Source organism: Pseudophryne corroboree, chromosome 5, assembly GCF_028390025.1.
Source record: "Pseudophryne corroboree isolate aPseCor3 chromosome 5, aPseCor3.hap2, whole genome shotgun sequence".
In the NCBI taxonomy this organism is placed as follows: domain Eukaryota; kingdom Metazoa; phylum Chordata; class Amphibia; order Anura; family Myobatrachidae; genus Pseudophryne; species Pseudophryne corroboree.
Genome location: NC_086448.1, coordinates 25824572 through 25840940, shown reverse-complemented (window position 1 = coordinate 25840940; position 16369 = coordinate 25824572). Strand labels below are relative to the sequence as shown.

The 16369-nt window shown below is 49.7% G+C and overlaps 1 protein-coding gene across 5 annotated transcripts in view; it reads right to left on the bottom strand.

Moving 5' to 3' along the window:
* ADGRB1 (adhesion G protein-coupled receptor B1) overlaps positions 1–16369 on the bottom strand; it is a 680829-nt gene that overhangs the window by 129570 nt on the left and 534890 nt on the right. For all 5 annotated transcript variants that reach the window (XM_063921150.1, XM_063921151.1, XM_063921152.1 and 2 more), the window contains one exon: positions 1619–1745. In XM_063921150.1, the coding sequence (XP_063777220.1) occupies positions 1619–1745 (127 nt within the window). The remainder of the gene's footprint in view (positions 1–1618; positions 1746–16369) is intronic.

Genomic DNA, 16369 nt, shown 5'->3' with positions numbered 1-16369 from the left:
CCCTCGGAGTGTCGTGTGTGTCTGCATCAGCTGATACGCAGACTTCGTGCACAAATAACTCTACAAAGGCCACAAAGTCGATCTTCAGTCAATAATCTCCATTTATGTTAAAAAAAAAAATCCCCGGATGTGTTTTTGGAACCAAACCAATGAAAACAAACGCTGCAGGTGCCTATGGAACACTCACTGGCATTCTAAGGCCCATCGCAGTACATAAGTGTACTGTATCTTTAACTGCAGATGTTGTTTCCATGGCGACGTGGGGGGGGGGCGCGACCAACGGTATTAGTGAGTCTAATAATAGCCAACCTTCATTTTATAAGACTTTGTGCAATTTGTGCGTTCGAGGTGTATATACTGAGACAGTGTCAATCACTAGACACACACACTGTATCCCTCCCCGTCAGGGGTGTGTTCCATGGCGGTGCTGCAAGCGCCGGGGCCCAATGCTCCCTCCACTCCCATTCCTTTGCATGCCCCTGGCCGACACTTCATAATCAGCATAGGAAAACCCCCAAAATATTTATTTCAGCTGGGTATCTTGGCTGGCAGCTGCAGAGGGTTACACACGGCCAGCGTTCACCCTACGCAAGAGGCCTCACCGGCCCGGTGATACTGTATCAGCACTACGAACCAGCTGAATAACCAGAGCAGAGCCTTCATTCATAATTATAACATCACTTCTCTCACCCTGGGGTGGACCGTAGCCAGCATCCGTCATCCGTGCCACCGCCTGCCCGGATTCCCACCAGGGCCCTCTTACCCCTTGGCAAAATAGGGGATGGGAGGGGGGGGGGGTTGGGGTTTGCATGGCATCTGTGGTACCATTGTCCAATTTAGGCATTTTAACCAGGTATTTTAGGTTTGAGAGCTGCCATTATGTAGCAACTACTACACATAATAACCAATTACAGCCAGTGCGGCACAATGAAACGTGGAAACTGGAACATTTTCTGGAAATATGTATTTGCAGACAAACACAGGCGACGGCAAAAAAACCAAACACAATAACATATTATACAGGCCCATGCTGTGGCAGGAACAAATCAATGTTGTTTCCAAACTAAGAGACTCTTTGGAGACGGAAGGAGGGGGGGAGAGCGGGGGAGGGGGGTGTCACGCTAGTTGTTCAGTCATTTCTTTCTATATTTAAGTTTTTTTTATTTGCAGCACACATTTTTTTTTTTTTTTTTTTTTGCTCGTTTTGGTTCTGCTGAGGACACAAGACACCCAGATAAACACTCACAACCTTTCACCTCCTCCGGCCGGTGCGCAAATTGCTACCCCTGCATGAAATCAGCAGCTGCCTTCATCCTCGTCCCCCCCCCCCCCATACCCTGATGGCTGCACCACCTCTGTGGCCCAGGGAGACAAGGGCAGGATGGACGGGAGTGCAATGGGCACAATATAATCGCCAACATGGGTAGAGTGTAATCACCGGCATTCTGAGGACAGGGGCTGTTAACTCTTTCCTGGCTGCGGCAGCCTCTCGCAGTGCGGGGGGCTGCAGCATCGCACCAATTATACAGGCTCTGACCCCGCTGCAAGGTTACACAAGGGGAGAGGGATGGATCTGGCTGGAAATGAAGGCTACAGAGACGGGTTTAGAGGCACTTACCATGTCTGTACTGAGCTGGGATAAAATGGCGAAGCTGGATAAGCGATCACAGGAGCATTTAGTACGGAATGAATCCACGGGGACTGTACGACAGCCTTTGAAAGACCAGGCACCGAGATTAGAGGATCTATAAGGGGGAGAGAGAAGAGAGAGAGAGAGGAAAAAAAACGGGAAGAGATGTACCACCAGGAATGATAAATAAAGGGATTGGGGGGAGGAATCAGCTGTGAGCAACCATATCAACATAATCTGTTCTAGCTATATTTAGATCTACAGAGGATGCAAAAGAAGAGGAAGAAAAACACACACACACACAGATATTAGTGTAAACACACCAAAGCCGGGACATACCAGACTGTTACAGATGCTATTGGGGGGTTGGCTCACGTTGAAGTCTATAAAACACACACACACGGTGGGGATACTGGATAGAGGAGGGGAAGACGGTGGTGGTGGGGGGGCTGGGGATTACAGTGAAGTGAAAGGGGCTGGGGGAATGAATGGGATGTGATGGGGAAAGATGCTAGCCGCAAAAGGGTCTCCAGATCTGATGGTGGGGTGGGGGGGTGGGGAAATGGACGCATGCAAATCGATCAGGTCGGGCTGAATGGTCTTGTCTGGACGCGGCAGCATGTGCAGGGAGGGCGGCTTGGAGCAGAGATGGAGGGAAGGGGGGAGCTGCAATTGACAGTCGGAGCAGAGAGGAAGAGAGAGGGAGAGGGAGAGAGAGCGAGAGAGATGCTCACACAGAAGTTTGATATGGGAAAGTGGGGGATGGGAAGACGGGATGGCTACAGGGGGCTAGCAGCACATTTACTGACACTCAATTAAAAAAATTAGGTCACATTTTTGTTTTTTGCAAGTAAAATAATAAACAAAATAAAAAAGACTGTGATTATGAAACCCTCGGGACACTTTAACGTCACAGCTGTGCTTTGTGGGACTGTGCCAGGCTGTAATCCCCCCCATCTTTATACAGTACATCAGCCCCACCAGGAATTACTGCCGTAGCTTCCACTTTGGGGTCATATATGAAACACATATCAGAGCATCAGTAATAACAGCATTATCAGCGTGCATTGCCTAATTGGTGCCTGCACTGTATTACTAGGACTGTTTTGGACACAGCTGTAAAATTCATCTGTTGAAAAGAAAAAAAGAAAAATAAGAAAGTAAAAAAAAAAGAGAATATTGAGCGGTGCTGACAGCGTGGGGTTAGCGGCTCCTGTATACTGTAGGTCACATGACCCCGTCTCCTTTACTCCTGCGGTGCCAGACACATCTACCTGGGGCCATACAGTCTATAGCTCCAGCCTGTGCCCCACTCTCCATTGCTGTAAGGTTGCAAATACTGCAATAAATCTGAATTGTTATGGCCCATACTGTATGTAATATCACGGTGTAGTGTATGGCTGATTGCATCTCTGTATTGTACTGCCGTGTACTGCAGCAATTATACGTTGGGGTATACTTACTAAAGCTTCTAAAATTGAAAAGCGGTGATGTTGCCTCTAGCAACCAATCAGATTATGTCTATCATTTCTCTACTGCATCCTAGAAAATGAAAGCCAGAATTGGATTGGTTGCTTTGGACAACATCACCACTTTTCAGTTGTAGAAGCATTAGTAAATGTACCCCCTTGTGTCTGGTCACTTACATGGCTGATTGACCAACCTTAATATATAATATTCAACTATAGCATTGTTCTTCTCCTGGACTGAATGGAGTATTGGAGTATTCATTCTGCTATAGGACCAATGGGCACCTGGACTATGGGCAGACACTGTCTAGATCAGAGGTTCTCAAACTCGGTCCTCAGGGGCACACACAGTGCATGTTTTGCAGGTAACCCAGCAGGTGCACAGGTGTATTAATTACTCACTGACACATTTTAAAAGGTCCACAGGTGGTGCTAATTATTTCACTTGCGATTCTGTGAGGAGACCTGCAAAACATGCACTGTGTGTGCCCCAGAGGACCGAGTTTGAGAACCTCTGGTCTAGATAGTCAATAGGTCTACACCATATGGTCGACAAGGTCAAAAGAATGTTTGTTTTAAGGTCAAAAGAATGACTGGTAGAAAGTTGATGTGGCAATGGTTGACGCATATATGGCCGACACAAGTTTTTTGGGGATTTTCACATTTTATTCAAATTTTGCTTGGTTTACAATCCACGTGCACTACGAGTGGGAATAGTAACCTTTCCCGTAGCCTAGGAGGCGAAGCGAGTCTATCAGGGTCTACGTTACCATTAATTGGAGTCACAGGTGATGAAACATACAAAATGACACAAAGAAAACATAAAAAAAACTTGCATCAACCTGTTTTGTGTCCACCATTTCCATGTCAACCTTTGACGACCCTGTCGTCCTAACGCCTGTCTAAGAACTGTAGATATTCTGTATCACACCAAGACCACTGTTTACCAGAATTCTGCCGTGAACTGTGTAAATGTTACATTCAAAATGTAATTTGTAATAAATATTGTTACATTTTACACAATTCTTTCTGCCAGCAGATAAAACCCAAATGCGCCATTTCATCTAGATAGATTTGAAATCATTTAAAGAACAGCAAAACGCAGTGACATTGGGGGTCATTCCGAATTGATCGCTAGCAGCCGTTGAAAAAAAACATGCGTCGTACGGGTATGAAGTCCATTGTGGTTTTGCACTGGTTCTAGCGACGATTCCTATCGCACAGCCGAACGCAAGGAGATTGACAGAAAGAGTGCGTCTATCGGTGTCAACTGACCGTTTTCTGGGACTGTTTGGAAAAATGCAGGCGTGGCCGGGCGTTTGCTGGGCGGGTATCTGACATGGGTGTAGTACGGCTGACCGCCGGTCAGCTTACCGATGCCGGGATCCCGGCAGCATACCGACGCCGGGATCCCGGCGGGGAGGGGCGAGTGCAGCAAGCCCCTTGCGGGCTCACTGCGCTCACCACGCTGCGGGCTCGGTAGCAACCTGCGGTCGCCACGGGTTCTATTCCCACTCTATGGGTGTCGTGGACACCCACGAGTGGAAATAGTCCCTGTTGGTCGGCATGCCGACCATCGGGACAGTGACCCGTCGGGCTGGTGGAGGAGGTCATGTGACTGTCGGTCAGCTGACCGGCGGTCACATGAATACCACCCTCTGACATCATAACTGTGTCACTCGTCGCAGCAATCATCACACAGAATAAGTAACTACAGGGCTGGTCTTGTTCTGCACAAAAAGTGTTTGCAGGCGCTCTGCTGCACAGGCGTTCACACTCCTGCTATGCTAAAATACACTCCCCCGTGGGCGGCGACTATGCGTTTGCACGGCTGCTAAAAACTGCTAGCGAGCGATCAACTCGGAATGACCCCCATTGTCCCGTATGGTGGCTGGAAGTTTATTTATTTTTCTTTTAATTCCCATGAGGAATAAAGGGCCGAATTCACATCTGTACGCAAGGGGCGATGTTCAGGGAACAGAGCGACTGTCAGCAGACTGCGCATGCGCTGCGATCGTGGCGAGGTGCCTTTGCAATCGCGCTCGCAGAGTGATTGACAGGAAGTGACCGTTTAGAGAGTTAACGGGGGGGGGGGGAGTGGCGTCAATAATGCAGGAGTGTCATGGCAATGTATCTGCGTTCAGCTGCGATCATGGATACAGAGAAACATAGCGCCATCAACACTACCGCCAGTCTGCGTAGCCATAAGTCTACCCTTAACCTCGATGTTCCTCGTTTGTGTATGTAGGCTGCGAATGAATTGCAATAGGCCCGGTGGAAGTCTCTTCTCAGCATCCCTTGCTAATATTAGCAATACACGTTAGGGTATATGGGTCTCTGGTCAGTTTCCATAAATGGGCAAAACAGGCAGGTGCACAGGCCACTGCCTAACCGGGGCAGCGCCAGTCGGCCCTCTGACCAAGAAAGAAACAAGACCCCTTATTCCTCCTATAATTGGACTGTAAGGGTGAAAAAAAAAAACAATAAAGTAAAAATAAATAATAAAGTAAAAATAAATTCAAGCCTATCCTATTAATCTAAATACTCGTACAACTGAAGTCCCATATCTCCAACAATTCTCAATCCTACAACTAGCCCGAGCGTAACCAGCAGCCAAAATAAAATATTCCTTACAAATACTGATGTTAGCCTTGGATAGTGTAAACACTCTTTTCTTCCCCTCATGTTTTCTAAAAGCGAATCTGGGGTCCATTGATCTTTGCTGTGGGACCACTAATGCCTTACAGCGAGCCTGCAGGCTCTCTCTCATTATTTTTCTACTGTCAGGTATCTTGACAATACTTTACATGTTGGCTAATGCTCTGATTAAACCGTGTCTGTCGGAAACAAGGTCGTCGGCATCAAAAGGAGATTTTAAAATTCCATACAAAAACAGAAAGGCTTTGTTGCCTGGCGAGAGAGCGAAGAGAGGTGCGCTTGACTTTACCTGGCCCCTCCCACAACAGTCTAATGTTGGCCACACCTACTGCGATATGGCTGACTGTACTAGACAATTGCCCCAAATCACTGACTTTTGCTTTGAGCTTTACCTAACACCATTGATACCTGGACATTTCACTAGATGGTTGAATGAATCAGAGTTTTTCTTGTGAAACATTCTCACGATTGTGGTGTCCTAAGTATCATATGCCTTTTGTAGACACAATCAGGCAACAATACTCACCTTTTCAGCTGCGTGAGGCCTGTTTGATGGAAAATAGTGTCTAGAAACATTGCCTTAGGAACACATATTTTTGTTGAAGATACACCCCTGATGAAGTCTATCTGATGAAACGCGTTGGGTATTTTATTATGTTTTGATGTAACCTCCAACCTGTATCATTGGAAGGAGGATCTCATGAAAGAAGCAATCTGTTCATCTATGAGAAATCAAACCTCCATGTTATGTGAGGAGGCTGTCATCTGTTAATGCATCTAAGAATATAAGGATATTATTGATATTTTAGCAATGTTTTAATAAAAAATCTGTATATTGGAACTCACTGTGTATTTTATGCTCTCTGTAAGATATATTGAAAGGGATATTAACAAAAGGGGGGTCAGGAGTATACCTCCCCTAGGGCGCCAATTTAACTATTGTTGTGTCTATTGTTTGCTTTGGTTCTGACTAGCAGATAACCTAGTGTAATAAGGCAGCCCACAAAATCTTATCCACATATTTTTTAATATATAGTTACAAAAATATCTGTAGATTCAGTTTAGTAGTGCATCCATCAACCAAATCGGTGTTCAGACCATCAGGGGTTAATTGTTCAATGGGTACGGTACAGTGTCCCCTACAGTCTGTTCTGACTGTTGACCCATACACATGCAGCTATTGGGAGAGTGATCTCTGGTTATTGCGATTTCATTGTACCATACAAATGAATGGGTGTGGTCAACAAAGAGAAAGATGCCATTTTTACAACCTTGCCTTGATATTTAAAGAATCAGCGGCATCATTCCATATGATTTAGGTCTGGATTTGTCGATCATTCCAAGGAATCAACGTGTTTACATACACTTTGAAGCCAAATTGTTTGTTTACCCCTGATGAAGTCGTTAAGACGAAACGCGTAGGGTTCACCAATCCACATTCATCATGTACTTGTGCTTTTGATTACCACCTCGAGCTCGCACCTTTGTTGAGGTGAGGGTGGGATCCATTCCAACTACTGTACTCTGACATGTATATGGATATTTGGTGCTGTATTAAATAATTTATGTCTTTTTAACATTTTAATAAGTAAAGAAATATTTGTTTTCACGAATATGTATACTTAATTCTTTCTTTTATCTGGGTGATTTTTTGGTGAGAGGGTTTCTCGTAGGGGACACTGTACCTGACCCATTGAACAATTAACCCCTGATGGTCTGAACATCGATTTGGTCGATGGATGCACTACTAAACTGAATCTACAGTTCTGTATATATTAGCGCACAAGAGATATTTTTGTAACTGTATGATTACTCCAGGGATCCTCTAACAGGGGTTCCATCCCCAGTGCAGCTTTTAGTTCAGCGCAAAATTAAGAGTTATATTACCATTATATATATATATATATATATACTAGGTAATCATTGCGCCATATGGGCGCTCTTCACACCGTCGCAAGGGGCTACGACCCTTTAACCCTTGCACACCCTTGGGGGCGTAGGATCTTGCGATGGTGGGAACAGCGCAGGCAGGGCATGATGAATCACCTAGTAGGTGCTGTGGTTGGGGGAGTATATATGTATATATATTGCGGGAGGGAGTATGTATACGCTGCGGCCTGAGGGGTGGGGGATGGGGGAGGGAGTGGGAGGTGTTGTGCTTGGGGGATTTGCAGATGTGGTGGACAGGGGGATGGGGGAGGGTGACCGGAGGTGCCATGGGTGGGGGAGGGCCACATGGAGTGGTTGGGTGGATGGGGGATGGTATTGGGGGTGATGTGTGCAGGGTATGATGTCACCAGTACACAGACAGGTGGTTAGTGAGCAGGATGAGGGTGACAGAGTGGAGTGGTGGGAGTACTCAGTAGCTATAGACGTGGTGTATACGTGTGACGTACCAGTGTGATTCCCTTTGCTGTCATGTGTGACATATCTGTGACATAATAATGAGCGTGTATTTTGTGCAGGTAAACCCCTCGCTGGTGTTGTGAGATCAGCTGGCGTGGGCGGGAGCTGCGGGTCAGTAGCAATGGGTCGCGGTCAGTGTTGCATACTGTCCCCGGTTGGGTGTATATGGTATGTTCCGCCTGACGGGCCTCATGCCTTCACTGTGTCTGTCTGCGGCAGGTGGTCTTATCGTGGCGCCCGGCTGGTGGTCTGGCTGTGTTCCGCCAGGCATTGCACTTACCCTGGAGCGGAGCAACGGGCGGACCAAGGCTGAAGACAGAGGAAGCTCCGGCGCAGCCGAAAAGGTGATTGTTGAGAAATATGTGTTAGAGGCAGAACATGTCCTTTCCCGCTTGGCACACAGCATGGCACCAGCCTGTGTTGCAGCGGCAGGAGTTACCCCTGGGGTGTGGGGGTCAACAGGCGGGCAAGTTATGTATCCGGGAGAGGTCCGGTGGCTGGCAACCTGCCTCAGAATTTTCTGCCGCCCAGCATGGCACCACTCTTTGCTGCTGCGGTAGGGGTCAAGCCAGGGTGTATGACTCTGACTCCGCCCAGCGTTATACACACAGTCACTCTGCTGCTGGCACAGGAAATGGTGCAGCTCCCTGCAGATGATGTGAGTGTATGACTCTGACTCCAGACTCCGCCCAGCGTTACACACACAGTCACTCTGCTGCTGGCACAGGAAATGTCGCAGCTCCCTGCAGATGATGTGAGTGTATGACTCAGACTCCGCCCAGCGTTATACACACAGTCAGTCTGCTGCTGCACCACAGGAAATGGTGCAGCTCCCTGCAGATGATGTGAGTGTATGTCTCCAGACTCCGCCCAGCGTTAAACACACAGTCACTCTGCTGCTGGCAACGGAACTGGTGCAGCTCCCTGCAGATGATGTGAGTGTTTGACTCTGACTCCAGACTCCGCCCAGCGTTATACACGCAGTCACTCTGCTGCTGGCACAGGAAATGGTGCAGCTCCCTGCAGATGATGTGAGTGTATAACTGACTCCAGACTCCGCCCAGCGTTATACACACAGTCACTCTGCTGCTGGCACAGGAAATGGTGCAGCTCCCTGCAGATGATGTGAGTGTATAACTGACTCCAGACTCCGCCCAGCGTTATACACACAGTCACTCTGCTGCTGGCACAGGAAATGGTGCACTCCCTGCAGATGATGTGAGTATATGACTCTGACTCCAGACTCTGCCCAGCGTTATACACACAGTCACTCTGCTGCTGGCACAGGAAATGGTGCAGCTCCCTGCAGATGATGTGAGTGTATGACTCTGACTCCAGACTCTGCCCAGCGTTATACACACAGTCACTCTGCTGCTGGCACAGGAAATGGTGCAGCTCCCTGCAGATGATGTGAGTGTATGTCTCCAGACTCCGCCCAGCGTTATACATACAGTCACTCTGCTGCTGGCACAGGTAATGGTGCAGCTCCCTGCAGATGATGTGAGTGTATGACTCTGACTCCAGACTCCGCCCAGCGTTATACACACAGTCACTCTGCTGCTGGCACAGGTAATGGTGCAGCTCCCTGCAGGTGATGTGAGTGTATGACTCTGACTCCAGACTCCGCCCAGCGTTATACACACAGTCACTCTGCTGCTGGCACAGGAAATGGTGCAGCTCCCTGCAGATGATGTGAGTGTATGACTCTGACTCCGCCCAGCGTTATACACACAGTCACTCTGCTGCTGGCACAGGAAATGGTGCAGCTCCCTGCAGATGATGTGAGTGTATGACTCTGACTCCAGACTCCGCCCAGCGTTATACACACAGTCACTCTGCTGCTGGCACAGGTAATGGTGCAGCTCCCTGCAGGTGATGTGAGTGTATGACTCTGACTCCAGACTCCGCCCAACGTTATACACACAGTCACTCTGCTGCTGGCACAGGTAATGGTGCAGCTCCCTGCAGATGATGTGAGTGTATGACTCTGACTCCGCCCAGCGTTATACACACAGTCACTCTGCTGCTGGCACAGGAAATGGTGCAGCTCCCTGCAGGTGATGTGAGTGTATGACTCTGACTCCAGACTCCGCCCAGCGTTATACACACAGTCACTCTGCTGCTGCACAGGAAATGGTGCAGCTCCCTGCAGATGATATGAGTGTATGACTCAGACTCCGCCCAGTGTTATACACACAGTCACTCTGCTGCTGGCACAGGAAATGGTGCAGCTCCCTGCAGATGATGTGAGTGTATGACTCTGACTCCAGACTCCGCCCAGCGTTATACACACAGTCACTCTGCTGCTGCACAGGAAATGGTGCAGCTCCCTGCAGATGATGTGAGTGTATGACTCAGACTCCGCCCAGTGTTATACACACAGTCACTCTGCTGCTGGCACAGGAAATGGTGCAGCTCCCTGCAGATGATGTGAGTGTATGACTCTGACTCCAGACTCCGCCCAGCGTTATACACACAGTCACTCTGCTGCTGGCACAGGAAATGGTGCAGCTCCCTGCAGATGATGTGAGTGTATGACTCTGATTCCGCCCAGCATTCTACACACAGTCACTCTGCTGCTGGCACAGGAAATGGTGCAGCTCCCTGCAGATGATGTGAGTGTATGACTCTGACTCCAGACTCCGCCCAGCATTATACACACAGTCACTCTGCTGCTGGCACAGGAAATGGTGCAGCTTCCTGCAGATGATGTGAGTGTATGACTCTGACTCCGCCCAGGGTTACACACACAGTCACTCTGCTGCTGGCACAGGAAATGGTGCAGCTTCCTGCAGATGATGTGAGTGTATGACTCTGACTCTGACTCCACCCAGTGTTATACACACAGTCAGGGGCGGATCCAGAAGAAAATGATAGGGGGGGGCACCATGGAAGGGGCAAGTACATTTGCGTGTGGCTTCGGTGCATGTGAGGTGGAGCTTCTTATACAATGCCCACAGTTGTAGCGCTCATTATGCAATGTCCACTGTACTGGTAGTGCCCCTTATATAGACCCCATAATAGTGGTGCCCCTTATGCAATGCCCATATTGCCCCCAGTAGTAATGTTGCCTGTAGTAATGCCCCCAGTCATTTAGCGCCCTAGTAGTTATGCCCCCAGTGGTAATGCCCCTGCAGTTATGACCCCAGTAGCTTACCCCCCCCCCTTTAGTTTTGCCTCCCAGTGGTAATGCCCCCAGTAGTTTGTCTGCTTGTAGTTTAGCCACCATTACAGATGAAGTTCCGTCTGTGCCTGGGCCTAGCACCGCGTCTGGGGCGCGCACGTGTCCGTGACACGCACGCGCCCCATTCACTGGAATGAGAGCGTCTGTGTGCACTCCTGGCGGGGCTAAGCGGCGACCAATCAGACAGAGAGTGCCCCATAGAGGTAAAGTGCCCCACGGCGCGCGCGCGCCAAAAAAATGGGTGTGGCCAATTAAAATGGGACGTGATACACAGACATATGCCCCCAATAGTGCAGTGCCAGATCCACAATTGACCCCACAGTGCCAGGTATACAAATGCCCCCACAGTGCCAGATCCACAAATGCCCCCACAGTGCCAGATCCACAAATGCCCCCACAGTGCCAGATCCACAAATGCCCCCACAGTGACAGATCCACAAATGCCCCCACAGTGACAGATCCACAAATGCCCCCACAGTGCCAGGTATACAAATGCCCCCACAGTGCCAGGTATACAAATGCCCCCACAGTGCCAGATCCACAAATGCCCCCACAGTGCCAGATCCACAATTGCCCCCACAGTGTCAGATCCACAATTGCCCCCACAGTGCCAGATCCACAAATGCCCCCACAGTGCCAGGTATACAAATGCCCCCACAGTGCCAGATCCACAATTGCCCCCACAGTGTCAGATCCACAATTGCCCCCACAGTGCCAGATCCACAAATGCCCCCACAGTGCCAGGTATACAAATGCCCCCACAGTGCCAGATCCACAAATGCCCCCACAGTGCCAGGTATACAAATGCCCACACAGTGCCAGATCCACAATTGCCCCCACAGTGCCAGATCCACAATTGCCCCCACAGTGTCAGGTATACAATTGCCCCCACAGCAGCCAGTGCTGCAGCTGCTTACCGCTGCTGCTCCTCCTCCGAGCTCCGGCTGTGAGGGACAGGTGAGTCAGGAGAGGAGAGCACCTGCAAGCGTGGCTGTGTCTGGCATGGCGGCGTATAGCGGACTTCGTTCAAACCAGCCGCCGGTTCGTGAGCCAATCAGAGCTCGCGGACCGGCGGCTACTGATTGGCTGCCGGTCTGCGAGCTCTGATTGGCTCACGAACCGGCGGCTGGTTTGAATGAAGTCCGCTATACGCCGCCGCGCCAGACACAGCCGCGCTGGCGGGTGTTCTCCTCTCCTGACAGTTGAGACACGCTGCTGCCGGACTGAGCGACAGTGTGTCTCAGTGACACAAGCGGGGGCGCTGTGCAGGGAGACGGGCGCCCGCTGGTAACACAATCTCAGCGGGCGCCCGTCATCTCTCTGTGCGGCGCCGGCGCTGGGGGAGACGGTTGCCACAAATGACAGGGGGGGCACGGGCCCGAGTGCCCCCCCCCCACCCCCCACCCCCCTGGATCCGCCACTGCACACAGTCACTCTGCTGCTGGCACAGGAAATGGTGCAGCTCCCTGAAGATGATGTGAGTGTATGCCTCTGACTCCAGACTCCGCCCAGCGTTATACACACAGTCACTCTGCTGCTGCACAGGAAATGGTGTAGCTCCCTGCAGATGATGTGAGTGTATGCCTCTGACTCCAGACTCCGCCCAGCGTTATACACACAGTCACTCTGCTGCTGGCACAGGAAATGGTGTAGCTCCCTGCAGATGATGTGAGTGTATGACTCTGACTCCGCCCAGCATTATACACACAGTCACTCTGCTGCTGGCACAGGAAATGGTGCAGTTCCCTGCAGCTGATGTGAGTGTATGACTCTGACTCCAGACTCCGCCCAGCGTTATACACACAGTCACTCTGCTGCTGGCACAGGAAATGGTGCAGCTCCCTGCAGATGATGTGAGTGTATGACTCTGACTCCGCCCAGCGTTATACACACAGTCACTCTGCTGCTGGCACAGGAAATGGTGCAGCTCCCTGCAGATGATGTGAGTGTATGACTCTGACTCCGCCCAGCGTTATACACACAGTCACTCTGCTGCTGGCACAGGAAATGGTGCAGCTCCCTGCAGATGATGTGAGTGTATGACTCTGACTCCAGACTCCGCCCAGCGTTATACACACAGTCACTCTGCTGCTGGCACAGGAAATGGTGCAGCTCCCTGCAGATGATGTGAGTGTATGACTCTGACTCCGCCCAGCGTTATACACACAGTCACTCTGCTGCTGGCACAGGAAATGGTGCAGCTCCCTGAAGATGATGTGAGTGTATGCCTCTGACTCCAGACTCCGCCCAGCGTTATACACACAGTCACTCTGCTGCTGCACAGGAAATGGTGTAGCTCCCTGCAGATGATGTGAGTGTATGCCTCTGACTCCAGACTCCGCCCAGCGTTATACACACAGTCACTCTGCTGCTGGCACAGGAAATGGTGTAGCTCCCTGCAGATGATGTGAGTGTATGACTCTGACTCCGCCCAGCATTATACACACAGTCACTCTGCTGCTGGCACAGGAAATGGTGCAGTTCCCTGCAGCTGATGTGAGTGTATGACTCTGACTCCAGACTCCGCCCAGCGTTATACACACAGTCACTCTGCTGCTGGCACAGGAAATGGTGCAGCTCCCTGCAGATGATGTGAGTGTATGACTCTGACTCCGCCCAGCGTTATACACACAGTCACTCTGCTGCTGGCACAGGAAATGGTGCAGCTCCCTGCAGATGATGTGAGTGTATGACTCTGACTCCGCCCAGCGTTATACACACAGTCACTCTGCTGCTGGCACAGGAAATGGTGCAGCTCCCTGCAGATGATGTGAGTGTATGACTCTGACTCCAGACTCCGCCCAGCGTTATACACACAGTCACTCTGCTGCTGGCACAGGAAATGGTGCAGCTCCCTGCAGATGATGTGAGTGTATGACTCGGACTCCGCCCAGCGTTATACACACAGTCACTCTGCTGCTGGCACAGGAAATGGTGCAGCTCCCTGCAGGTGATGTGAGTGTATGACTCTGACTCCAGACTCCGCCCAGCGTTACACACACAGTCACTCTGGGCCAGTGGTTCTCAAACTCGGTCCTCAGGACCCCACACAGTGCATGTTTTGCAGGTAACCCAGTAAGTGCACAGGTGTATTAATTACTCACTGACACATTTTAAAAGGTCCGCAGGTGGAGCTAATTATGACACTTGTGATTCTGTGAGGAGACCTGCAAAACATGCACCGTGTGGGGTCCTGAGGACCGAGTTTGAGAACCTGTGCTCTGGGCTAATAAATAGGAGATATAATAGGGGCTGCTGGTTACACAATGTTACACTTGTTCCTACTTGTTGTATCTGAGCCGCATATGTCGCAGGCTCTACCGTTGGATAGTCTACCTGCCAGTCTCATACCAGTCACCACAGTGTTCCTGGACAGACTAGTGATCAGTAATTACTGCCCTGTCTGCCCATACTGTCATATCTGCAGGGACTTCAGGAAACTGGGCCTACATGGCAGCGATTGGGGTCCTGAAATGACCCTGTTACTAGTAATACGATCATTGTAGATGTTAGTAAATGAGTTTGGGATATCATACCCTCCAACTGTACCTTTTTAATAGGTACAGTACCTTTTTTTTATGGTCTGTACCGATTTTTGGCTCTCCAAACTTCCATTGAAAGTATAGGAAAATGGGCGTGACCACGCCCCCTTTACCCGTGGTCACGCCCCCTTTTCTCATTTGTACCGATTTTTATGTGTAAAATCTTGGAGGGTATGGGATATCCCAAAAGAGGGAGATTATGCAACTACCAATAGGAGCGTAAATACTAATAAGGTGTTAATAACTAATATCTAAAATGTATTAATTGTTACAACACTGGCAACAACATCATATATAATACCACACGCGAAAATATTACCAAAATCAGTGGAGATGATTAAGCAATAAACTGCACAGCAATTATAGCGCCAACAGCATATCATAAAATGGTTGCAAAACACTGGAGAGAGGTAAAGTGGAGAGAGGAAAAGTAAGTACATGCCAATCTGCTAACTGCCATGTTACAGGCTGTGTTTAAAAAAAATGACAGGAGAGGATTGGTTGGTACTTTATCTCTCTCTACTTTCGCTCTCTCCAGGGCTTATTACTTCTGCCCTTAATATGATACTGAGGCCCAGATTTATCAAGACTTGGAGAGTGACACATTGGCCCTCATTCCGAGTTGTTCGCTCGCTAGCTGCTTTTAGCAGCATTGCACACGCTAAGCCGCCGCCCTCTGGGAGTGTATCTTAGCTTAGCAGAATTGCGAACGAAAGATTCGCAGAATTGCGAATAGAAATTTCTTAGCAGTTTCTGAGTATCTCGAGACTTACTCTGCCACTGCGATCAGTTCAGTCAGTTTCGTTCCTGGTTTGACGTCACAAACACACCCAGCGTTCGCCCAGACACTCCCGCGTTTTTCTCAGAAACGCCAGCGTTTTTTTGCACACACCCATAAAACGGCCAGTTTCCGCCCAGAAACACCCACTTCCTGTCAATCACACTACGATCACCAGAACGATGAAATTTCTTCGTTAAGCCGTGAGTAAAATACCAAACTTTTTTGCAAATTTACTTGGCGCAGGCGCACTGCGAACGTTGCGCATGCGCAGTTTGTGACTAATCGCTCTGTTGTGAAAAAAACTAACGAGCGAACATCTCGGAATGAGGGCCATTGCGCGGTGATTAAGTACCAACCAATCAGCTTCTACCTGCCATGTCACAGGCTGTGTTTAAAAAATGACAGTTATGAGCTGATTGGTTGGTACTTCCGTGCAATTTATTCCTCTCCAAGGCTTGATAAATCTGGACCTGAGCCTGTAGGGTGGTGGTGGGTGGGGGGGGGGGGGAGGGGGTGGGCGCTGCTGGAGGGAGGGGGACATGCTGCACACGGGCCCCTTAGGTTGATACTGTAGATGTCCTTGCAACCATTCCGGTCCTGGCAGGACTCATGGAAAGATGACAAGACAGTGGCCCTGTAGTGGATCTGCAGGTATCTGACTCCATGACCGGACGCAGCCTACCCCCCCTAGAGGTGCCC